The following is a 23,203-nucleotide window of genomic DNA, read 5'->3' as shown; positions in this document are numbered from 1 at the left end:
CGCGGTCCTCGGGGGTTTATTGGGGGCGCGGCCGCGGGGGGGCCGGGACCCCGCCCGCCCTAGGCGCGGGGGAGGTGCGCGATGATGCTCTGGACGGCCCCCGAGGTGGTGCCCTGTCCCCCGATGTCGGGCGTGTGCGTCTGGGGGCGGGGTCAGCCGTGGGGGCGGGGCTTGCGGCGACCCCACCCGCAGGGGGCGGGGACCCGTGCCCTTGAAAAGGGGGTGGGGGTGGGGACTTACCCGCGGATCGTCCAATGAGGCGAGGACGGCCTGGCGGATGGTGGAGGCGTGGCTGTGCAGCCTGGGGGAGGGGCAGCCAGAGGCCACGCCTCCATCAGCAAGCCACGCCCACAGGGCGTGAAACCATCCCTTGAAACCGCCCTGGGTGAGGCCCCACCCCCTCACCCAGCCCCTCCAATGGGGTCCCTCCCTCTAGGGGAAGCCCTGCCCCCGTGCTCTAGCCCCACCCCTTGGTGGCGGCCCCGCCCCCTCGGCCCGGCCCCGCCCCACCGGAGGTGGTCCAGCATCATGCAGGCGGCGAGCAGCGCGGCCGTGGGGTTGGCGATGTTGCGGTTGGCGATGCTCTTCCCCGTGTTCCGCGTCGCCTGCGGGGGGGAGGGCGGGGGTGACCGGGGGTCCCCGGGACCCCCCGCCGCCCTCCCCACCCCCCCCAGCAGCTTCGCGCTGGCCGTAACCAGGGCCAGGCGCCCCCCCGGGGACCCCCAGACCCACGGTCTCGAAGACGGCGTAGTCGTGGCCGTAGTTGGCGCCGGGGACGAGGCCGGGGCCCCCCACCAGCCCGGCGCAGACGTTGTTGACAATGTTGCCGTAGAGGTTGGGCATCACCATCACGTCGAACTGCTGCGGGCGCGACACCAGCTGGGGGGGGGACGGGGAGGGGGGGTTACTGGGGTGACGGGGAGGGCGGCGGGGCGGGGCGGGGCGGCGGGGCCCACCTGCATGGTGGTGTTGTCCACGATCATGCTGCGGAAGCTGATCTCGGGGTACTCGGCAGCCACCTCCTGGCAGCACTGCAGGAACAGCCCGTCCCCCAGCTTCCTGCGGGGAGAGGGGCTCAGCGGGCGCCCCCGCCCCCCGCCGCCGCCCCCGCCCCCCCCACGCACATGATGTTGGCCTTGTGGACGGCGGTGACGGAGCGGCGGGCGGCGGCGCGGGCCAGGCGGAAGGCGTAGTGGGCGATGCGGCGCGAGCGGCCGGCCGTGATGATCTTCAGGCTCTCCACCACCCCTGCCACGCTCTGGGGACGGGACGGGGCGGGGCCGTCAGGGGGCGGGGCCGTCAGGGGGCGGGGCCACGGAGGTAGGGAACAGGCCACAACCAGGCTGTGGGCGGGGCCTGCCCCCCCTGGGGGTGTGGCCAGAGGGAGCCTGCCAGCCACTGGGGGCGGGGTTGTGGCCAAGGGGGCGTGGACAGGTCAATGGCTTTGCCCGGGGGCGTGGCCATTGCCCAGGGGCGTGGCCCCATTGCTCGGGGGCGTGGCCCCATTGCTCGGGGGCGTGGCCAGGGCGTGTACCCAGGGCGATGCCCTGAGCAGTCCTGTCAGGGGGTGTGGCCCTGCAGGGGCGTGGCCCTGCAGGGGCGTGGCCCTGCAGGGGCGTGGCCCACCTCGTGCTCCAGGCTGCTGTACTCGCCCTCGGTGTTCTCCCGCACGATGAGGATGTCGATGTCGCGGTGCCGCGTCTCCACCCCGGGCAGGCTCTGGCAGTGGATCACGTTGGCGTACAGGTCCAGGCTGGTCCTGCCCCGCCCCCACAGGCAGGTCAGGCTCCGCCCCTCGGCCACGCCCCTCCCACAGCTCCCAGTTCCCCCCCCAGCGTCCCGCCGCCCCGTGTCCCCCACTTCCTCCCACCCCTGCTGGCTCTATAGCTCCCAGTGCCCCCCACCAGTGCTCCCAGTCCCCCCCAGCACCCCTGGCTCTCACCGGATGAGGTTGTTACGGGACTTGTGGCTGGGCGGGAGGTTGTGGTTGGTCTCGATGTTCCCTGGGGAGGGGACGGAGACGGGGGTCAGGGTGTCCCCAAGCTGCCGGGGGTGGGGGGGTAGGGGGTGTCACCGGCCCCGCACTCACCCTTGAGGGCGACGCCATTGCGGCGGATGGCCATGATGGCGTTGTGCACGTCGTCCTCGGGCGCCTCGGCGCTGACCCGCACCTCCTCGAAGTCCACGGGCACGCAGGCGTGCCTGGGGGCGGGGAACGGCCCGGACGCCTGGGTCCCGCGGACGGCCCGGACGCCCGGGTCCTCGCCAGGGCGAGGAGGGGAGGGGGGCACCCACCTGAAGACCTCCTTGACGTGCAGCATCAGCTCGGGGCCGATGCCGTCGCCGGGGATCAGCGTCACGGTGTGGCGGCCCCCGTACTTGGCAGGGGGTGGCTGCGGGGACGCCGGGGCGGTGAGGACCCAGGCGTCCGGGCCCCCCCGTCCCCCTCCTCCTTGCCCCCCGCCTCCCCCATCCCCTGCCTGGGGAACCCAGCCATCCCGGCACCCTCCATGCAGACCCACGCATGCCCCCCCCCCCCCCCCCAGCATGCTTTCGGGGTCCCCCCGCCCCGGGTTCCCACCCCCCCAGCCTGGCCATACTCACGATGCTGGGCTGCTGCGGGGGCGGGCGGCCGTAGCGCGGGGGAGAAACGGGGGCAGTTAGTCACGGTGCCGGCAAACGGGGAGGGGAGGGGGCGGAGAGGGAAGGGAGCCCCCCCCCCCGGGCAACGCCAGGGCCCCCCCGAACCCATCTCCGCAATCCACACAGCAAAAACGCCGCGCTCCCCCCCGAACGGGGCCCAAGCAGAAGCACGTGGGGAGCCCCTGAGGAACCCCCCGCCCCAGGGCGGGCTCTCGCTGCCGTGCCCCAGCCTCAACGGAGAGGCCAAGGGGGTCCCCAAGCCTCCCCCTGCCCCCGAGAGGGGACAGGGTGGGTTTGGGGACCCCCCCCGCCCCGGGACAGGGGGCACCCCATGGTCCCTGTGACCCTGCTCCCTGCCCCGCCCCGAGTGTTAGAGGGCCCTGGGGGACTGGGGGGGAAGGAGACACCCCCCCCCCCCCCAAATGGGGCACTTACGGGCGGGAGGTGGCGCCGCTCGGCATCGTGGGAAATCCACGCCTGGGGGAGAGGGAGAGGTCACGGCCTGGGTGTCCCCCCGGGACCCCCGGGTGCCTCCTTAATGCAGCTGCTGCTAACTGGGCTCTGCCCAGCCCCGAGATGGGGCTGCGCTGGGGGGATACCTGGAGGGCAGCGGCTGCCTGGGCGCCCGGGGCCCTCGGGGGGCGGGGGGGGGGGGGGGCACCCCGACGCCCGCCCCCCCAACTTCGGCCAACCGCGGAGGATTCTGGGACTGAGCACCGACACCCCCCCCCCCCCCCGCTTTGTCACCCCCCACCCAGCGGCTCCGGCACACGGACCAACCCCCCCTAGAAATAACAACCAATCAGCGAGGAAGGCGCTGCCCCGGCCCGCCCACTCGCTCGGCGTACAGCCAATCAGCATTCACGGGCCCGGGCGGCTCCACGGCGGGAGCCAACCAGAGCCCGAATCGCCTCACGGCTAGTCCCACCCCTCCGCGCCACCGCCTCCAATCAGATCGCCGTAGTCCACCCCCGCACCGCCCGCCCGCCAGCTGGCCAATCGGAGCGCAGCAGTCCGCCAGCGCCGCGGGGCCGCCGCCCAGCTCCCGAGGGGCCCGGCGAGGGCGGTAGGACCGTCCCGCCGCCCCGCCCGCGGCCCCGGCACTCACCGGACGCGGCCCCAGCAGGGCCGGTACCCAGAGCCGCCGCGCCGCTGCCAGCGCCGCCGCCATGGCTGCTCTCCGCGATAGCCGCAGCTCTCGCGAGATGTCGGAACCGTCGTCGGACGGCGGGACGCGAGGTCTCGCGAGACTTCCCGCCTATGCCCCCCCCCCCCCCCCGCCCCGTGCTTTCCCTAACGCCGCCGGCAGAGCCACAAAAGTCGCGGCGGCCATTTTGTGCCTGGGAGGTGCGGGGCGGGGGCGCATGCGCAGGGTGTCCCCGCGCGCGCTCCCTCAGAGGGGCGCGGGCGAGGCGGAGGCGCGCGCCATTTTGTCCCGGGCCGGCGGCGCGCGTGGGGGGACCCCTTTCCCCGGCCGCGTTTCATCCCCCTTTTTGAGGCGAAACATTACTAAAACCGGCAGGGAGAGCCCGGTCCGCCTCCCCGCAGCGGTTGCCATGGAAACGCCGAGGCGAAGGGGTCGCGGCTGGCGCGCTGCGCGTGCGCCGGGGCGCGGCCGCGCCTTTCCTGGCACCGCCTCCCCGCGCCACATAAGTCGCGGCGGCCATTTTGTCCGGCCGGCGGCGGCGCCGCGCAGGTGCGCCGCTTGGCCCCGCCCCCCTCGCGGCGGCAGCGGCGGCGGCCGGGCCACGTCGCGCGCGGGGCAGGCGCCCGCGAAGGGAAAAGCGTGCTTCCCATTGGCCGCAGGGCGCGCGGCGGCCCGCCCCCGGGGCCTGATTGGGCGCGCGGCGGCGGCGGGCGGCGCTGATTGGCCGCCGGGCGAGGGTCTGTGGCGGGAGGGCGGTGCGGCGGGCAGTTATGGCGGTGCTGGCGCTCCTGGCGGGGCTGCTGGCGGTGGCGCTCGGCGCCGCAGGTACGGGGGGGGCCCCGGCGGGCGCTACGGGGCGGGCGGGAGGTCCCGGGGCCGGGGGGGCTCCGTGGGTGCGGGGGGTCCCGGGACACCGGGGTCCTCTGAGGGCCGGGGGGGGGGGGGGGGTCCTGGGGCCTGTGAGCGCCGGGGGGGGGTCCCGGCGCGTCCCGGTCCTCACGGCCCCCCGCAGGCGAGCCGTGCCCCGAGCCCGCCATCGTGCCCTCGTACTACACCACCTCGGACGCCGTCATCTCCTCCGAGAGCGTCTTCGTGGTGGAGATCTCGCTGGCCTGCAAGAACGGCGCCCAGGTGAGTCCCCGCGGAGGCGGGGAGCTGCCGGCCCCCCCCCCCCCCCCGTGTCTCACCGCCGCCCTTTCCCCGCAGAACGTGGCTCTCTACGCCGATGTCAACGGGAAGCAGTTCCCCGTCACCCGGGGGCAGGACGTGGGGCGCTATCAGGTGAGCCCCGGGTCCCCGGGGAGGGCGGCCGGGGGGTGCAGGGGGGTCTGGGGGTTCAGCACTCTCTACGCGCACACCCCCCGCAGGTCTCCTGGAGCCTGGAGCACCGCAGCGCCCAGTCGGGCACCTACGAGGTGAAGTTCTTCGACGAGGAGTCGTACAGCGCCCTGCGCAAGGTGGGCCCCCCGCCCCGCGGCTGGGGTCCCTCAGGGGCGGGCACCCCGGGGCGCCCCCAGCCCGGCTCTGAACCCCTTTTTCACTCCCCCACACTCTCAGGCTCAGCGCAATAACGAGGACGTCTCCCGCATCCGGCCCCTCTTCACCGTCAACGTGGACCATCGGGTGAGTTGGGGGGGTTTGGGGGTCCCCATGGGTCTGGGGTGGTCCTTGGCACGGCTCCCTCTGAGTAAGGGGGGGAGCTGGGGGTGCACAGGGTTTTGGGCAGAAACTGAGGCAATTTGGGTGTGGTGGAGAATCCTTGGGTGACCTGAGAGTGTTGCTGGGGTAGGCGCTGGGGCTGCTTCTCGGAGGGGGTTTCGGGGGGCTTGGGGGGGTCCCCAGGATCTGGGGGGGGGTGGGTGTTTTGGGGTGTCCCAGGGTTTTGGGGGGCATCACTAGGATTTGAGGGTGGATTTTGAGAACTGGTGTGGAGCTCCCGGAACCCTGCGGGGTTTAGGTGTGCCCCTGGGGGCTCGGGGGGAGCGGGGAGGAGGTTTTGGGGGTGCGGGAGGGTTTCGGGGGGCGGCAGTGACACCCCCCCCCGTTGTTTTGGCAGGGCGCCTGGAACGGTCCCTGGGTGTCGACAGAGGTGGTGGCGGCCGCCATCGGCCTCGTCGTCTATTACCTGGCCTTCAGCACCAAGAGCAGCATCCAGGCGTAGGCCCCCCCAAAAACGCCCCCCCAAACACGGCCCCCTCGAGAGGGTCCCCAGGTCCTGGTGGGGAGTGGGGCGCCCCTAAAACTGCCCCCCCCCACAAATAAAGATGCTGTGGGGTGCCCCGTAAAAGTGGGGGTGCTGTGGGGCAGGGCTGAAGGATCCCCCCCCAATGGGAACGGCTGGCTGGGGCTGGGCCCCAAAAGCGGGGCAGCCCCCCCCCCCGAGTTGTGGGGTGTCCTCGGCATGGGGGAGCCCCCAGATTGGGGGGGTCCACCCTTAGCCCCCAAAACTGGGGGTTTCGAGGGTCCCCCCCCACGGTTCCTGCCTGGGGGGTGTCCCCAAACACCACCCCCCCGTGGCTGCACCCCAATAAATGTCTCCCCCCCCCCCCCCCCCATCTCCCTGTGTCTGTTTTGGGGGTGCCCCCCCCCTTCCCCCCTCCCCAGCAGGGACCCGGGCTGTTCCTGGCTGGCTGATGACATCACACCCAGCCCCAGACAGCAGTGATGTCATCAGTGACAAAGCGGTCTGACCTCATGGCGGGGGGGGGGGGGGGGGGGGAGTGAGCAGCTTGGGGGTTCCTGGGGGGGGGCTGCCCGGATGCCTGGGTCCCCGGGGGGGGGGGGGGGGGGCGTTTCCCATCATCCCCTGGGTGGCTGCAGGCTCTGACTGCCGGGAAGGCGGGACCCCCGCCCGCCGGGGAGTGGTCCCGGGGGGCTCCCCCCCCCCCCGAGGGGACCCAGGCCCCCGGGGGGGGCCTCAACCCCCCCCCCCCCCCCTCCGGGTCCGGACCCCCCCGCCCCGCCCGGGGGGGAACCCGGCTTCCCCCCCCCCCCCGGGTGTGGCCGAGGGGGCGTGGCCGGGGCGGTGGGCGGGGTCGCCCCGCCGGTGGGCGGGGCCTGCGGGCGGATTATGTCAGCCCCGCGGCAGCCGCAGCCCCGAGCTGGGAGCGGTGCGAGCAGGTAGGGCCGGGGGGGCCGGGGCGCGGCCCCGGGGCTGCCCGCGGGGGAGCCGGGGCCGAGGGGAAGGGCTGCCGGCGGGGGGATTTGCGGGGCAGGTGGCGCCGAGGGGAAGGTGCGTCTGCAGGGGCGCGGTGGGGCTGGGCTGAGGGGAGCGGGGGGGGCCCTGGGCGAGGCGGGAAGCGCGGAGGGGCTGGGGCTGAGGTAAAGGCGGCTCTATAGGGTGTCTGTGGGGCTGGGCTGAGGTAAAGGTGGCTCTATAGGGTGTCTGTGGGGCTGGGCTGAGGTAAAGGTGGCTCTATAGGGTGTCTATGGGGCTGGGGCTGAGGTAAAGGCGGCTCTATAGGGTGTCTGTGGGGCTGGGCTGAGGTAAAGGCGGCTCTATACGGTGTCTGTGGGGTTGGGCTGAGGTAAAGGTGGCTCTGTGGGGTCTCGATGGTTTTGGGCTGAGGTAAAGGTGGTCCTATAGGGTCTCTATAGGGCCGGGCTGAGGTAAAGGTGGTTCTATAGCGTATCTACACGGGGCTGGGCTGAGGTAAAAGCATCTCTGGGGCTGGGGCTCTGGGGTCCTCCCCGAGGCGGGAAGCGCGGAGGGGCTGCAGCTCCGTGGGGCAGGCAGCGCTGAGGGGCCGGGGCTGAGGTAAAGGCGGCTCTATAGGGTCTCCGTGGGGCTGGGCTGAGGTAAAGGCGGCTCTATAGGGTCTCCGTGGGGCCGGGGCTGAGGTAAAGGCGGCTCTATAGGGTCTCCGTGGGGCCGGGGCTGAGGTAAAGGCGGCTCTATAGGGTCTCCGTGGGGCCGGGGCTGAGGTAAAGGCGGCTCTATAGGGTCTCCGTGGGGCTGGGCTGAGGTAAAGGCGGCTCTATAGGGTCTCCGTGGGGCTGGGCTGAGGTAAAGGCGGCTCTATAGGGTCTCCGTGGGGCCGGGGCTGAGGTAAAGGCGGCTCTATAGGGTCTCCGTGGGGCTGGGCTGAGGTAAAGGCGGCTCTATAGGGTCTCCGTGGGGCCGGGGCTGAGGTAAAGGCGGCTCCATAGGGTCTCCGTGGGGCTGGGCTGAGGTAAAGGTGGCTCTACAGGGTCTCCGTGGGGCTGGGCTGAGGTAAAGGCGGCTCTACAGGGTCTCCGTGGGGCTGGGCTGAGGTAAAGGCGGCTCTACAGGGTCTCCGTGGGGCCGGGGCTGAGGTAAAGGCGGCTCTATAGGGTCTCTGTGGGGCCGGGGCTGAAGTAGAAGTGGCTCTATAGGGTCTCTGTGGGGCCGGGGCTGAGGTAAAGGCGGCTCTATAGGGTGTCTGTGGGGCTGGGCTGAGGTAAAGGCGGCTCCATAGGGTCTCCGTGGGGCTGGGCTGAGGCAGTGGGGTGTCTGTGGGGCCGGGGCTGTGTGGGGAGGGGGCTCGGGGGGCCTTTATGGGGCTGAAGCCGAGCAGGGAGGGGGGTCCGGGCGTCCCTGTGGGGCCAAGTGCCTCTGGGTGGGGGTACCTGCTGTCCGCTGTGGGGCTCTGTGGGGCCGGGGAGCTCTGCTGGGGGCTCCATAGGGTTTCTACAGGGTCTCTATAGGGCCGGGGAGCTCTGCTGGAGGCTCTGTAGGGTCTTCGTGCGGTTTCTAGGGGGCTGGGGGGCTCCATGGGGTCCCTATGGGGACAGGGACCTCGGGGGGGGGCTCCGTAGGGTCCCTAAGAGGCCAGGGAGCTCGGGGCGGGGGTCTCTATAGGGTCTGCATAGGGGCTCCATAGGATCCCGGCCCGCGTCCAACAGATGGGTGGGGCCGGTGGGGGGGGGGGGCCGCCTGTGCGGGGGGGGGGGGACGGCCACGATGTAACCGGCCCCGGCAGCTGCCCCCGGCCCCGTCACCCCGCGGCCGCCCCCCGCCGCCGTGACGGGCCCCGGCTCCGGTGGGGGGGGGTCCCGGGCGCCTGGGTCCCCTCCCAGCCCCCCCCCCCCCGCCCCCCCCCAGGAATGCGGGGTCAACAAGGGATCTTTGTTCCCGCCGGGGCCGCCCCCGCTTCCGCCCCGGGGCCCCGCCGGGGGGTCCCCGCTGCGGGAGGGAGCTGTCCCCGGCGCCCGGGTCCCCTGTCCAGGGTGCTGGCGGGGGGGGGCGGGCGGGCTGCTCGGGCGCCTGGGTCCCCTGCGGGGGGCAGGGGGTGGGGGGGTGGGGGGGGTCGCTCGGACGCCTGGGTCCCGAGCCAAGGTGACAGGTTCCCTCATTAGCCGTTGCCATGGTAACGGGCGCATCCGTGGGGGGGGGAGGGGAGGCGGTGGCCGCCACACAATGGAGCTGTGGGGGGGGGGGTCCCGGACGCTTGGGTCCCCCCGGGGGGGTCTGACACCCCCCCCGTCCCCCCGACGGTCCCCCGAGTTACCCCGTCCCCCCCCCCAGGCCGCTGCTGCCGCCGGCCCGGGCCATGGCTCTGCCCCGGGGGCTTGGCCTCCTCCTGCTGCTGGCGCTGGGGGGGCCCGGCGCCGCCATCACCATCCCCCCGGAGTGTGAGTGGGGCGGGGGGGCCTCGCACGGGGGCGGGGAGGGGCTTGCACGCTTGCACGAGGGCTGCCGGCGCCTTTGCACAAGGACCCCTCGCACGAGGACCCCTCGCACGCTCAGCCCCTTGCATGAGGAACCCCTGCACTCTCACCCCCTCGCACGCTCACCCCCTCACACGAGGACCCTTTGCACGCCCACCCCCCTGGCATGAGGACCCCTCGCACGCTCGTCCCGCACGGCTGCTCACGAGGGCCCCGCACGCCCAGGGGCGTCCCCCGCTCACCACTGTGTCTCTCCCCCCGCTGCCCCCCGGAACGGTGCAGATGGTCTGCACGAGCGTGAGTCTGGGGGGCCCCGGGGGGTCCTGGGTGGTTCTGGGGTCCCTGGGGAGGGTCCTGGGGGGCCTCTGGGTGGCTCTGAGGACCCTGGGGGTCTCTGTGGGGCCTGGGGAGGGTCCCTGGGGTCTCCAGGGGGGTCCCTGAGGTGCCCAGGGTGGTGTCCAGCGTCCTGGGGGGTTCCTGTGGGGTCCCTGGGGGGTGCCAGGGTGGTCTGGGGTCCCCGAGTGTCTTTAGGGGGCTCCTGGGGTCCCTGGGGGGGTCCCAGGGAGGGCTCCCTTGGGAGGGGTCCCTGGGGGTGGTCTTGAGGGCCCTATGGGGTCCCTGGGGGGGGCCTTGGGGTGCCTGGGGTGCCCCTGGGGTGCCACCCGCTGACCCCCCCGCAGTCCTGCAGCCCCCCGAGCTGACGGAGCAGCCCCCGGAGCAGCTCGTCATCTTCCCCAGCGACGACGTCGTCCTCAAGTGCGCCGCCACCGGCAACCCCCCCGTCCAGTGAGTGTCCCCGCCGTGTGTCCCCCGTGTCCCCCCCGTCCCCCCGCGGTGACGGTGACGCCCCCGCCCGCAGGTACCGCTGGATGCGGGAGGACCAGCCCTTCCTCCCCGAGGAGCACCCGGGGGTGACGGTGGCCCCGGGCGCGGGGACCCTGGTCATCAACGCCACCCTGGCCGGCCGCCTGCAGGGCCGGTACCGCTGCTTCGCCGCCAACGCCCTGGGCACCGCCCTCTCCCTCGAGACCCGCGTCATCGCTGAGAGTGAGACGGGGACCCCAAACCCCCCGGGCACCCCGAGACCCCCCGGGCAGCCTCCACCCCCCTCTGGGGCCCCTCCAAATCCCCCCCCCCCGGGTGACCCAAAACCTGCCCTGAGGATCCCCTCAGTCCTCCCTGAATCCCCCAAAAGCTGCCCTGGGCTCCCCGAAATCCCCCCAGAGCCCCCTGAGGGTCCCTGAAATCCCCCCAGAGCCCAGTGGGGGTCCCCTAAAATCCCTCTGGGAGCCCCCAGATCCCACAGGGTCCTCCTAGATCCCCCCCCCAACCCCAATTTCCCTGCCACAACCCCTCACTCCGGGCCCGGATGGTTTGGGGGGGGGGGTGAGGGGAACCCCCTGGATGTGGGGGGTCCCAGGCTGGTTTGGGAGGGCAGGGGGAACCCCCGAGACACGGGGGATCCCCGGCTGGTTTGGGGGACCCCCCCGGACGCCCGTGCCCCCCCAGCCGTTGTGGTCCCCAGACACGCCGCAGTGGCCCAAGGAGAAGGTGACGCCGGTGGAGGTGGAGGAGGGGGACCCCGTGGTGCTGCCCTGTGACCCCCCCAAGAGCGCCGTGCCCCCCAAGATCTACTGGCTCAACAGCCGTGAGCAACCGGGGCGGGGCTGGGGGGGCTGATCCTGCACCCCTTGTACGCGGCTCCCCTGCACCCCCTTATCCCCTCACCCCGCTGCACCCCCATACTGCCCCAGCGACCCCAACCCCTCTGCACCCCCTTACCCCCATAATCCCCCCCGCGCCCCCGTAACTCCCCTGCACCCTGTTGCACCCCTGGGACCCCCCGATCGCCCCGCACCCCGTTGCACCCCCACAGCACCCCTGGGGTCCCGATACCCCTCGTCCCTCAGTGACCCCTTGCCCCTCACTGCGCCCTGTCGCCCTCCTGACACCCCCTTGCACCCCACCGCCCCCTCCCAAGCGTGCCGCCCCCCCCATTTCCCCACTCCCTGTCCTCCCCGCGGGCAAGGCAGGGGCCTGGGGGCAGCGGGGACCCCCTGACCTCCCTGCGTGTCCCCCCAGGCATCGTGCACATCGCGCAGGACGCGCGGGTGAGCATGGGGCAGGACGGGTTCCTCTATTTCGCCAACGCGCTGGTGGGCGACAGCCACCCCGACTACATCTGCCACGCCCACTACCTCGGCCCCCGCACCATCATCCAGAAGGAGCCCCTCGACCTCCGCGTCGCCCCCAGTGCGTGGGGGGCCCGGGACCCCCAACTTCCCCCTGGGACCCCCAGAGTTGTCCCCAGAGCCCCCCCCCCCAGAACCCACCTTCCCTCTAACCCTCCAAAGTCACTTCTGTGGGAGCCCCCCAAATCACTTTTATGGGGCACTCTCCAGGGGACCCCACCTTAAAATCCCCCCTGAAACTCTCCCGCAGCCCTCCAGCACCCATAAAACTGCCCCGTCCAGCAGAACCCCCCCCAGCCCATGGGGGCCCCCCAGAGAGGACCCCGCTTTGGGATCTCCCCCCCTCAACCCCCCAGAGCTGCCCCACCTTGGGGTCCCCCCCTCAAAAAGTCCCCTGGAGCCCCCCACTCCTCGGGAGGATGGTCTGGGGGGGGGGTGTCTCTCGGGGGTCCCTTGGTGTATAGGGGGGTCACTGGGAGTCTGGGGGGCACTGGGGGGGTCTGTTGGCATATGGGGCATCCCTGGGGCTCTGGGGGGTCCCTTGGTGAATGGGGGGGGTCCTCAGAAATATGGGGAGGGGCCTCGGGGCTGGTGAGGGGGGCTGTTGGTGTATGGAGGATCCCTGGGGTTTGGGGGGGTTCTGGGGGGGTCTCTAGGGGTGCCCCCAGCCCCCGCTAACCCCCTTCCCCCCCCCCAGGTAACTCGGTGCAGTCTCGCCGTCCCCAGCTCGTGGTGCCCCGGGACCCGCAGCCCCGCCACGTCGCCCTGCGGGGGGGTACCCTGGTCCTCGAGTGCATTGCCGAGGGGCTGTGAGTCTGGGGGGGCCCGGGGGGGGGCTGGGGGTGTCGGGGAGGTCCTGGAGGGTCCCTGGGGCGCTGAGGGAGGGCCGGGGGGGGATGCCGGGGCCGGCGTGGGGCCCGGGGGGGTTCCGGCCCCCCCCGGTGACGCGGGTCCCCAGCCCCACGCCGGCGGTGCGGTGGCAGCGGCTGAACGGGCCCCTGCCGCCGGGCCGGGCCTCGCTGGAGAACTTCAACAAGACGCTGCGGCTGCGGGCGGTGGAGGAGGCGGACGACGGCGAGTACGAGTGCGTGGCCGAGAACAGCCAGGGACAGGCGCGCCGCAGCCACCACGTCACCGTCGAGGGTACGGGGCGGGGGGGGGCGCTGGGACCCTCTGGGGTGCGTGCTGGGGGCACTGGGAGGCACTGGGACCCGCTGGGGTAGGTGCTGGGGGCGCTGGGAAGCGGACAGAGACGCTGGGATTGGGACTGGGGTGGCTGGGAGGCACTGGGGTGGGTGCTGGGAGTACTGGGGGGCACTAGCATGGGTATTGGGGGCGCTGGGGGGCACTGGTGCGGTGCTGGGAGGCGGTGGGAGGCACAGGGGTGGAAGCTAGGAGCACTGGGAGACACTGGGGTGGCTGCTGGGGGCACTGGAAGACACTGGGATCTGCTGAGGTGGGTACTGGGAGTGCTGGGGGGCACTGGGAGGCACTGGGATCTGCTGGAGTGGGCAGTGGGAGATACTGGGAGGCACGGGGGCGGGTCTGGGGGGTTCCGGGGGGCAGCGGGGTGTCCCTGACATTCCCCCCCCCCCCCCCCCCCGCAGCGGCCCCGTACTGGGTGCGCCACCCCCAGAGCGGGGTGTTCGGCCCCGGGGAGACGGCGCGGCTGGACTGCCTGGTGGAGGGCAAGCCCCGGCCCCGCGTCACCTGGCGCCTCAACGGGGTCCCCATCGAAGGTAGGGGGGCTGCGGGGTCCCGGGGGTGAGCTGGGGTCCCTGGGACAGTCCTGAGAGGGCGGGGGGGGTGCTGGGGTCCTTGGGCGTTATTGGGGTCCTTGGGGGGGGGTGCCGGGGGCTGGGGGGGGCGGGTAGAGGCCCTGTGGGCAGGGGTAGGGTCCCTTTGGGTGTCTCTGGCTTTTTGGGGTGGGGTTATTGGGGTCCCTGGAGGCGGGTGTCAGGGTCCCTGGGGGGGTCCCTGGGGGGTTTGGGGCCTCTCTGGAAGATATTAGGTCCCTGGAGGGGTGTTGGGGTCCCTGGGGGTGGCCGGGGGTCCCCGGGGAGGCAGCGGGGAGTCCCTGGGGGTGGCCGGGGGTCCCCAGGGAGGCAGCAGGGGGTCCCCGGGGGGTGTGGGGGTCCCCGGGAGACAGTGGAGTGCTGCGGGTGCCCTCACCCCACCGTTGCAGAGGTGCCGGGGGCCGGCCGGCGGGCGGTGCGGGACGGGGCGCTGGTGCTGTCCCGCCTGGAGCCCAACGACACGCTGGTGGCCCAGTGCGAGGCCCACAACCACCACGGGCGCCTGTTGGCCAACGCCTTCATCTACGTTGTGGGTGCGTGGGGGGCGTGGAGGGGTGTCCCGGCCACCGGGACCCCCCCGGGTCACCGGGACCCCTCCTCGGGCACCCACATCCCCCCGCAGCCCTCTCTCTGCCAAGGGCGTTCCCCTGGGCAACCGCATCCCTACGGCAACAGGCTGCCCCTGGCAACCGTCCCTGCGGCGGCGGCGGCATCCCCCCTACAGGCGCATCCCCCCTGGCGACTGTCCCTGCGGTGATGGCGTCGCCTTGGCGACGGCATCCCCGTGTGATGGTGTTCCCCAGCCACGGATGTGGTCCCTGCCGTGACCACGTCCCCACGGCAACCCACATCCCCCACGGCAACCCACATCCCCCTAGCAACCACATCCCCCTAGCAACCACATCCCCGTGGCAACCGTGTCTCCCTAGCAACCAGCCCCGGGTGACACCCTTCCCTGGCAACCCCTGAGCAACCAGCCCCATGGCAACGTTCCCCCCCACCCGTAGCAACCCTTTCCATTGCCACAGCAACTGGGCAACAGGCCCCTCACCTAGCCATCACTGTGGCAACCCAGCCTGGAGACGGTTGCCATGGAAACCTGCCTTATCAATCACTGCTCCCACAGCAACCCTGCTGGGCAGTTGTTGCCATGGTGACAGCAGTCTCTATGGCAACTGGGGGTACCTGTTGCCGTGGTGATGGCCGGGGCTGCCTCTATGTCCTGGGAGGGGAGTGGGAGGTTTGGGGGGCCCGGGGGGTGGATTTGGGGTCCCGGGGGGGTCCGGGCACCCCGTTCACTGCCCCATGCCCCCCCCAGAGCTGCCGGTGAAGATCCTGACGCCAGACGAGACACCGTATGCAGTGGTGGAGAACCGGACGGTGTTCCTGCACTGCCGGGCCTTCGGGGCCCCCGCGCCCACCGTCGAGTGGTGAGAGCCCCCCCGGGACCCCTCCCAGACCCCCCCAGCACCCCCAGTGCCCCCCCCCGACGCTCTTCCCCCCGCCCCCCCCCCCAGGCTGACGCCGGGGCTGGAGCCGGCCCTGCAGGACGACCGGGCTTTCGTCTTCACCAACGGGACCCTGCGGCTGGGCCCGGCGGTGCGGGGGGACGGGGGCCCCTTCACCTGCCGGGCCCACAACGCCCACAGCAACGCCAGCGTCACCGCCCACCTCGATGTCAAAGGTACCAGGACCCCCGGGGACCCCCCCTTGCCCCCCCAGGACTGCCCAAGGTTGCTCAGTGACCCCCTGGGATGCCCCTTATTCCCCTGGAGCGCCTTTGGGACCCCCAAATCCTTCCTGGCATCCCTCAGGGCTCCCCAGGGACCCCCTAAATCCTTCCCGGGACCTCCCAGAGCTCTCCAGTCTCCCCCAGATCCTTCCCGGGACTCCCCAGAGCCTTCCAGGGACCCCTAACTCCTTCCTGGGACCCCCCTGAGCCCTCCTGCGCCCTCCAAATCCTCCTATATCCTTATTGGGACCCCCCCCGAGCCCTCCCAGATCCTTCCTGGGACCCTCAGAGCCCCTTCAGGTTCCCCCAAATTCTTCCTGGACCCCCTCCGAGTGCTCCAGGCCCCCCCCCCCCCCAACCCTTCCCGGTGCCCTTTGCCCCCCTCCGTTAACCCTTTTCTGCCCATGGCAGCGGCGACGCGGATCGAGGTGCCCCCCCAGAGCACGACGGCGAAGAAGGGGGAGACGGTGACCTTCCGCTGCGTGGCCGCCTTCGACCCCGGGCTGGCCCCCCACGGCCTGGAGTGGCGCCGGGACGGGCGGCTGCTGCGCGAGACGGCCGACAGCGACAAGTGAGGGGGCTGGGGAGGGGGCTGGGGGGTCCCCCACCCCCCTGGGCGGCTGACAGCGCCCACCCCCTCCCCGCAGGTACTCGCTGACCGGGGACACGCTGACGGTGGCCGGGGTGGACTACGCCGACCAGGGCACCTTCTCCTGCCGCGCCTGGACCCTCCTGGACGCCGTTGAGGCCGAGGCGCAGCTCCGTGTTGTGGGTGAGCCCCCCTCAAGCCCCGGGGGGAACACGGGACCCTGCTGCGGGGGCCCCCCAAATCCTCCCGGGGTGCCACCGCGCGCCCGTGGCTGGGTCTGCTCTGGTTCTGCCTCCGTTCCCCCAGTTCTGCCCCAGTTCTGCCTCTGTTACCCCTGGTTCTGCTGTGATTCTGCCCCAGTTCCCCCAGTTCTGCTCCACTGCCCCCCACTAACTGCCCTGGCCCCCCCAGGCCGGCCGGGCCCCGTGCGGGAGCTGCAGGTGCTGGAGATGGGCGAGCGCCAAGTCCGGCTCACCTGGACCCCGGGGGACGAGCACAACAGCCCCGTGGAGAGTAAGGGGGGGTCTGGGGGGGTCTGGGGGGTCCCAGGGGTCTCCAGGGTGGGACTGAGGGGAGGTCGGGGGGACCTGGGGTGTCTGGGGGGTCTATGGGGAGGTCAGGAGGCGTCAGGGCTCTTGGGGGTTGATGGGGTCCTGGAGGGGAGTCTGGGGGGCTTCAGGGGGTCCTGGGGGGATTTGGGGTGTCTGGGGGGGGTCAGAGTGGTCTTGGAGGGGTTCAGAGGTCATGGGGGGGTGAGGGGTTTGGGGGGAACTGGAGGGGTTCAGGGGGTCTCCTGGTGTTTGGGGAGGGGTCTGCGGTTGTCAGGGCTGGAGGAGGAGGGTGGAGGTGGTGGAGATTTGGGGGTGCTGGGGGGTTTGGGGGCACGCCTCACGCCCCGCGCCCCCCCAGAGTTCGTGGTGGAGGAGGAGGAAGGCATCTTCACGCCCGGGCGCTTCGTGGAGCGGCTGACGGTGCCGGGGGAGCAGCCCTGGGCCCCCCTCACCCTCTCGCCCTACGGCCGCTACCGCTTCCGCGTGCTGGCGGCCAACGCCTACGGCCGGGGGGAGCCCAGCGCCCCCAGCGCCCCCATCTCCACCCCCCCCGCCGGTGAGTGCCCCCCCGGGACCCCCAAACCCCCATCTGCCCCGCCCGCAAGTGCCCCCTGGGACCCCAAAACCCCCCCGGTGGGTAAGTGCCCCCAGATTCTGCCCGGGGACCTGCGGCCCCCTGCAGTGGCCCGTTGCCACCCCCCTGGCGGGTGCCTCCCAGGCACCCTGGGGACCCCAAAAGCCCTCGTCCCACCCAGGTAAGACCCCCCCAAATGCTCCTGGGGACCCCAAATCTCCCAGGGAGACCCCAAACCCTACCCCTATGCCCCCCATAACCCATATCCAACTGGTACCGACCACCCAAAGGGGTTGGGGGGTGTCTCTGAGCCCCCCCAAAGGGTCTGTGGGAATTTGGGGGGGGGTCTCTGAGCCTCCGTTCCCCCACCAGCCCCCGAGCGCAACCCTGGGGGGGTCAAGGGGGAAGGCAACGAGACCAACAACCTGGTCATCACCTGGCAGGTACCGGGGCCCGGGCGTCCGGAGCGGGGGCTGTGGGGAGCCGGGGGGACCGGGGAGCCCAGCCTGGGGGGTGGGGGACCCCGGTGGGGGTTTGGGGGGGACCGGGGGGGGCTGGGGCAGGTTTGGGGAGCATCCCTTTGGCTGGGGGCAGGTTTGGGGGGACTCTGGCGGTCTCAGAAAAGACTTGGGGGGCTCTGGGGTGCTTGAGGTGGGCTCGGGAAAGGTTTGGGGGGGCTTGGGGGGGTTTGGGGGAGGGTCCCTTCAGCTTGGGGCAGGTTTGGGGGGGTCAGAGGGGCCCAGAGCTGGTTGGGGGGGTTCCTCTCTCTTAGGCCAGGTTCTGGGGGACATGGGGCAGGTTTGGGGGGTCCCTCTATCTTGGAGGAGGTCTGGGGAGCTGGGGGGGTCCCTCCAGGCCAGAGTGGGTTTGGGGGGCCGGGGGGGTGGATTTGGGGGTTCGGGGGCGATGCTGAGGTCCTGCCCGCAGCCGCTGGCACCGGGGGAGTGGAACGCAGCCGAGGTGCGGTACCGGGTGCAGTGGCGGCCGCTGGAGCCAGCGCTGGGCCGCTGGCGTGAGGAGACGGTGGGGGGCCCCCCCGTCGTGGTGGGGGGCACCCCCACCTTCAGCCCCTACGAGATCCGGGTGCAGGCGGTCAATGACGCCGGGAAGGGCCCCGAGCCCCCCGTCATCGTCGGCTACTCGGGAGAGGACCGTGAGTCGGGGGGCCCCCCAAAACCCCCTCTGTGGGGTGGGGGGCAACTGTGGGGGCAGAGAGGCTCTTGGGGGGGGAAAGACCCCAAATTCGGGGGCGCTGGGAGACCCCCAGCGGGAGCGGACCCCAAATCGAGGCGTGCCAGAACCAAAGGTGGGGAGACCCCAAATCTAGGGGTGCTGAGAGACCCCAAGGTGGAGGTCCCCAGTTCTGGGGGCGGAGGGACCCCGGGGAGGGGAGCGAGTCTCAGAGCGGGGGGAGCTGAGAGACCCCAGGGTGGGGGGACCCCGAATCTGGGCTGCAGAGAGTCACGAAGGGGGGAGACCCAGACCTGGGGGTGCCTTTTGGGGGGCCCCTCTGGGACTAACCCGTATTGGGCGTGGGGTTGGAGGCTCCCCGTTTTGTGGGGGGCTCTATCTGGGGGTTTCGCAGGGGATGCCCACGTTGGGGGTTCGCAGCCCCCCCCAGCCCGTGGTTTTGGGGGCTCACGCTGCTGCCCCCTCCCCCCCAGTGCCACTGGTGTACCCCGAAAACGTGGGGGTGGAGATCCTGAACAGCACCAGCGTGCGGGTGCGCTGGAGCCTGGCGGGGGCCCCCCGAGACCTGCGCGGGCACCTCCGGGGATTTCGGGTAAGGGGGGGGCTGCTGGGGGTGGGGATGGGGGGCACAGGGGGGCTGCGGGGTTTGGGGGTGCCGAGGCAGCCTGGGGGGGTCCCCGCTGCCTGACGTGCGTCCCTCCCAGGTGCTGTACTGGCGCGAGGGCTGGGTGGGGGAGCGGGCGCGCCGGCAGGCCCCCCTCGCCCCGCCCGGGGGGCACCCCGGGGTGCTAACGGTGCCCGGCGAGGCCAGCGGGGTGCTGCTGGGGGGGCTGCGCCCCTGGAGCCGCTACCGCCTCCAGGTCGTCGTCTTCAACGGGCGGGGGGACGGCCCCCCCAGCGACGAGATCCACTTCGACACCCCCGAGGGAGGTGAGGCCCCTCCGGGGGACCCCCCACCTCCCCCGACCCCCCGAATCTGTCCTAGGGACCCCCCAGCCCTGTCTTGGGGACCCCCAAAAACCTCTGAGCCCCCCCAGCTGCCCCTGAGAGCCCCTACCTCCATCCCAGGGACCCCCAACCCTGCCCAGGGGACCCCCAGCTCCCTCCTGGCTCCCCTCCGGCCCCAGCACGGTTGTCCCCTCTCCCCATTTTGGGGGTCCCCTCTGTCCCCGGGGGGCTCCCCACACTCCCCGGTGGGGGGACCCCCACCTCGGCGGTTCGGGGGTCCCTGACGCTGCCCCCCGCCCAGTGCCGGGCCCCCCTGAGGAGCTGCACGTGGAGCGTGTGGGTGAGACGACCCTGGCCCTGGAGTGGAAGCGCCCGCGGCACCCCAACGGCATTCTCACCGGCTTCCTGCTCCAGTACCACCAAGGTCCGCTGCTAGGGGCACTGGGAGGCACTGGGGGGCACTGGGAGGGGCCTCTGGGGGCACTGGGAGCATAGGGCAGGCTCTGTGAGTGCTGGGAGGGGTACTGGGAGCACTGGGAGGGGATACTGGGGCTGCTAGGGGGCACTGGGAGCTCGGCGTTGGGCACTGGGGGTGCTGGGTGAGGCTACTGGGAGCACTGGGGGGGGGGGCTAAGAGCACTGGGGGTGCTTGGGGGGCATCTGGGGGTGTTTGGGGATTGGGGGGGGGGTGTGGGTCTGGGGGGGCTTCAGGGGAGGTGGGGGAACGGGGGGGCGCAGGGGAACGTGTGGGATTTGGGAAGGGCCTTTGGGGGGCGGGGGGGGTGGGGGGGGGTTGGGGGGGCTGGGGGGGCGTCTGGGGGGCCGCGGGGGGGGTGTTTGGGGCGGGGGTGCTGAGGCTGCCCCACAGTGAACCAGACGGAGGGGGGGCTGCCCGACGAGATCTCCTTCCCCGCCGAGACCCTCAACACCACCCTGGGGCGCCTGGCCCCCCCGCGGCCGCTACCGCTTCGCCCTGCGCGCCCCTGACCCGCCTGGGGCCCGGCCCCCCGCTGCTGCGCCAGGGCAGCCTGCTCCCCGAGCCCGGTGGGTACCCGCCGCCCCGGGGGGGGCCCCGCCACGCCGCCCCGGGGGGCTCGGAGGCCACCGCGGTACCCCCAAAACCACCACGGGGCGGGGGGGGGGGTCTGGAAATGCCGAGGGCAGGGCAGATCCTGGGGGTGCTCCGTTCTCGGGGACCCCAGGTGCCGGCTGCCGTCCCTCCACCTCGGGGGGGGGTCTGCTGAACATGGGGGAAAGGGGGGTCCCCCCGTTTTCGCTGAGCCCCCCCCCCGTTGCCCCCCGCAGTGCTGCCGGTGCTGGGGAGAGTGGTGGTGGGCGAGGTGGGGGAGGACTTCACCGTCCTGCACTGGACCCTCGCCCACCCCCCAGGCCAACATCGAGTTCGAGGTCCAGTACATGAGCAAAACCAGTAAGGGCGGCCCGCTGGGACTGGGGGGAGGCTTGGGGGGGGGGTCCGGTGTGGGGTTTTGGGGCTCCTGGGGGGGGGAGAGGTGAGGTGGGGAGGGGGTTTGGGGGTCCCATGTGGGGCTTGGGTGGCTCTGGGCAAGGGGAGGAGGGGTTTGGGTGGTCCTTGGGTAACGGCGGCGGGGGGGGTCCCACAGGGGCTCTGGGGGCACGTTTTGGGGGGGATCGGGGCTTAGGACGTCCCGCAAAAAGAGGGGGTGAGGAGTGTGGGGGTGTCCCGTGGGGCTGGGTGAGGCGTGGGGGGGTCTCCCCACTGTCCGTGCCCCCCGCCCGCAGCCCCCCCCCGCAGCGAAGGAGTCCTGGCAGACCTCGGGGCACGCCAACTCCTCGCTGGGGCTGTACCGCCTGGGCGACCTGCGCCCCGGCACCTCCTACCGCGTCCAGTTCGTGGGGCACAACCACTCGGGCCACCCCGTGGCCTTCTGGGAGAGCGAGGTGCAGACCAACGGCACGCGTGAGTCCCCCCCGCGCACCCCCCAACACGCCTTCCCCCCCGCGGGCCGCCTGGCAACCGCCGCCGCTGCGCCGGCGACCCACGAAACCCCCTTTTCTCCCCCGACAGCACCCCTGAAACCATCTCCGGCCGGGCCGGGGCGCGCCGAAACCCCCTTTTCTCCCAAGGGACCCCCCTAAACCCCTCCAGCCGCATCAGAGCCCCCTGAACCCCCCTTTTCTTTATTAAGCGGACCCCTAAAACCCCTCAAGCTGCTTCAAGGCACCTCAAAAACTCGCCTCACTTTTCCCCCTTGGGGGACCCCCTGAACCCCCTCCAGCTGCATCAGAGCCCCCTGAACCCCCCTTTTTGCTGTTAAGGGGACCCCCCCTAAACCCCCTCCAGCTGCATCAGAGCCCCCTGAACCCCCCTTTTCTTTATTAAGGGGACCCCTAAAACCCCCTCCAGCTGCATCAGAGCCCCCTGAACCCCCCTTTTCTTTATTAAGGGGACCCCTAAACCCCCTCCAGCTGCATCAGAGCCCCCTGAGCCCCCCTTTTCTCTGTTAAGGGGGACCCCTAAACCCCTCCAGCTGCATCAGAGCCCCCTGAACCCCCCTTTTCTCTGTTAAGGGGACCCCTAAACCCCTGCAGCTGCATCAGAGCCCCCTGAACCCCCCCTTTTCCCCATGGGGACCCCCCCTGCCCCCCCTCAGGCGCCTGTGGGGCTCCCCCAAAGCTGCTCTTTCCTGGGCCGGGCCGCCGGGGGGGTGCTGGGGGGGGTCCCTAAGGCTGGTTTCACCCCCCGCAGTGGTGCCGAGCCCCGCAGGCGGCTTCGCCACCGAGGGCTGGTTCATCGGCTTCGTCAGCGCCGTGGTGCTGCTGCTCCTCCTCCTCCTCATCCTCTGCTTCATCAAGCGCAGCAAGGGGGGCAAGTATTCGGGTGAGCCCCCCCCGGACCCCCAAACCCCCCCCGGGGCCCCGGGCACCCCGCAAACTCCCCCCGGCGCAGGGGACATAGAGGGGTTTCTCGAGGTGCTGGGCGTCCCCGAGGCTTGGGGAGGGGGTCCCTGGTTTTGGGGGGGGGGGGGGAGGGCTGTGGGGCTGCAGGGGGGGTCCCCGGGGGCGTCCCCGTGGCTGGGGGGGGTCCCGGGGGTGCCGGCGCCCCCCCGACCCGCGCCGTGCCCCCCCCAGTGAAGGACAAGGAGGACACGCAGGTGGACTCGGAGGCCCGGCCCATGAAGGACGAGACCTTCGGGGAGTACAGGTGAGGGGCGGGGGCCTGGAGGGGCGGGGCCCGGAGGGGCGGGGCCTGGAAGGGCGTGGTCTGACGGAGGGGCGGGGCTTATCGCGGTGGGGCGGGGCCAGAGCTGCTGAGCTCCCTCTGCTGCACCCCGCCGAGCTGCCCCCTCCGCTCCCTTCCCCTCCCCAATTGCCCCCCTCATTAATTGCCCCCCCCACTAATTGCCCCCCCCCCAATTGCCCCCCTCACTAATTGCTCGTCTCCTCGTTAACTCCCCCCCCCCCCGCTTTTGCTCCCCCTGATGCTTTGTCTCTCCCCCGCTGCTGCCTTGGCTAACGCAGGTCCCTGGAGAGGTAAGGGGGGGCTGGGGCCCCTGGGGGGGGTCACCGCGCCCCTGGGGGGGGGGTCACCACGCCCCTGGGGGTGACACCGCGCCCCCTAGGGGTGACATCCGTGCCCCTGGGGGGCCACCTGGGTCCCTTGGTGGGGCGGGGGGGAGGCTGTTGGGCCCTGGGGGGGGGGGGGCAGCCTGGGCATGCGTCCTTGTGCCGGGGGGGGTCCTCGGGTAAGGGGGGGCGGGGGGGGGGTCTCACGCACGTGTCCCCCCCCTCGCAGCGGCCCCCGCCCCATCCCCTGCGTCCTCCAGCGTAGGGGGGTGGCGGTGGTGGCAGTGGGGTGGCGGTGGTGGCGGCGGTGGGGGTGATGGCTGGTGGCGGTGGCGGCGGGGGTGATGGCGGTGGGGGTGATGGCGGGGGGGTGATGGCGTGGTGGCTGGTGATGGTGGCGGTGGCGGTGGCGGTGACGGTGCGGGTGCCGGCGCAGCGACGGGGAGGAGAAGGCCTCGGGCAGCTCGGGGCGGTCGCTGGGCGCCACCGGGGCGGCGCTGGGCAGTGACGACAGCCTGGCGGGGTACGGGGGGCAGCGCCGACGTCCAGTTCAACGAGGACGGGTCCTTCATCGGCCAGTACAGCGGCGCCCGCGGCACCGGCACCGCCGCCGGCAGCTCCGGCCCCCGCCAGCCCCTCCGCCGCGCCCCCCCCCTCGACTAG

The 23,203-nt window shown here is 72.4% G+C and overlaps 3 protein-coding genes across 3 annotated transcripts; 2 read left to right on the top strand and 1 right to left on the bottom strand.

Annotated features, from left to right (window-relative positions):
- Positions 1 to 3,829, bottom strand: IDH3G (isocitrate dehydrogenase (NAD(+)) 3 non-catalytic subunit gamma). The gene is made up of 12 exons (XM_082334302.1): positions 3,752 to 3,829; positions 3,079 to 3,120; positions 2,296 to 2,393; positions 2,090 to 2,202; positions 1,943 to 2,003; positions 1,627 to 1,759; positions 1,125 to 1,258; positions 957 to 1,059; positions 733 to 879; positions 511 to 605; positions 241 to 301; positions 1 to 140 (listed from the first exon to the last, which is right to left on the bottom strand). The coding sequence occupies exons 1-12, from the start codon at positions 3,812 to 3,814 to the stop codon at positions 60 to 62; spliced, it is 1,131 nt and encodes a 376-aa protein (XP_082190428.1). The 5' UTR covers positions 3,815 to 3,829; the 3' UTR covers positions 1 to 59.
- Positions 3,830 to 4,510: 681 nt separating this feature from the next.
- Positions 4,511 to 6,328, top strand: SSR4 (signal sequence receptor subunit 4). The gene is made up of 6 exons (XM_082334321.1): positions 4,511 to 4,615; positions 4,803 to 4,921; positions 4,997 to 5,071; positions 5,158 to 5,247; positions 5,348 to 5,413; positions 5,847 to 6,328. The coding sequence occupies exons 1-6, from the start codon at positions 4,561 to 4,563 to the stop codon at positions 5,949 to 5,951; spliced, it is 510 nt and encodes a 169-aa protein (XP_082190447.1). The 5' UTR covers positions 4,511 to 4,560; the 3' UTR covers positions 5,952 to 6,328.
- Positions 6,329 to 6,860: 532 nt separating this feature from the next.
- On the top strand, positions 6,861 to 23,203 carry L1CAM (L1 cell adhesion molecule; the record flags this gene model as incomplete). Its single annotated transcript, XM_082334320.1, is given in 32 exon segments — positions 6,861 to 6,910; positions 9,279 to 9,385; positions 9,704 to 9,718; positions 10,102 to 10,207; positions 10,281 to 10,468; positions 10,947 to 11,069; positions 11,504 to 11,674; positions 12,311 to 12,422; positions 12,572 to 12,756; positions 13,221 to 13,352; positions 13,799 to 13,942; positions 14,728 to 14,839; positions 14,927 to 15,093; positions 15,553 to 15,712; positions 15,789 to 15,913; positions 16,142 to 16,243; positions 16,640 to 16,837; positions 17,228 to 17,298; positions 17,783 to 18,008; positions 18,520 to 18,638; positions 18,751 to 18,976; positions 19,296 to 19,418; positions 19,863 to 19,942; positions 19,944 to 19,976; positions 19,978 to 20,038; positions 20,300 to 20,376; positions 20,378 to 20,423; positions 20,769 to 20,933; positions 21,723 to 21,854; positions 22,106 to 22,178; positions 22,977 to 23,067; positions 23,069 to 23,203. Coding segments are annotated over 32 exon segments (3,855 nt in total).

This window comes from Platalea leucorodia (assembly GCF_965183815.1).
Source record: "Platalea leucorodia genome assembly, chromosome: 33".
Classification (NCBI taxonomy): domain Eukaryota; kingdom Metazoa; phylum Chordata; class Aves; order Pelecaniformes; family Threskiornithidae; genus Platalea; species Platalea leucorodia.
This window is presented reverse-complemented; position numbering and strand designations above follow the sequence as displayed.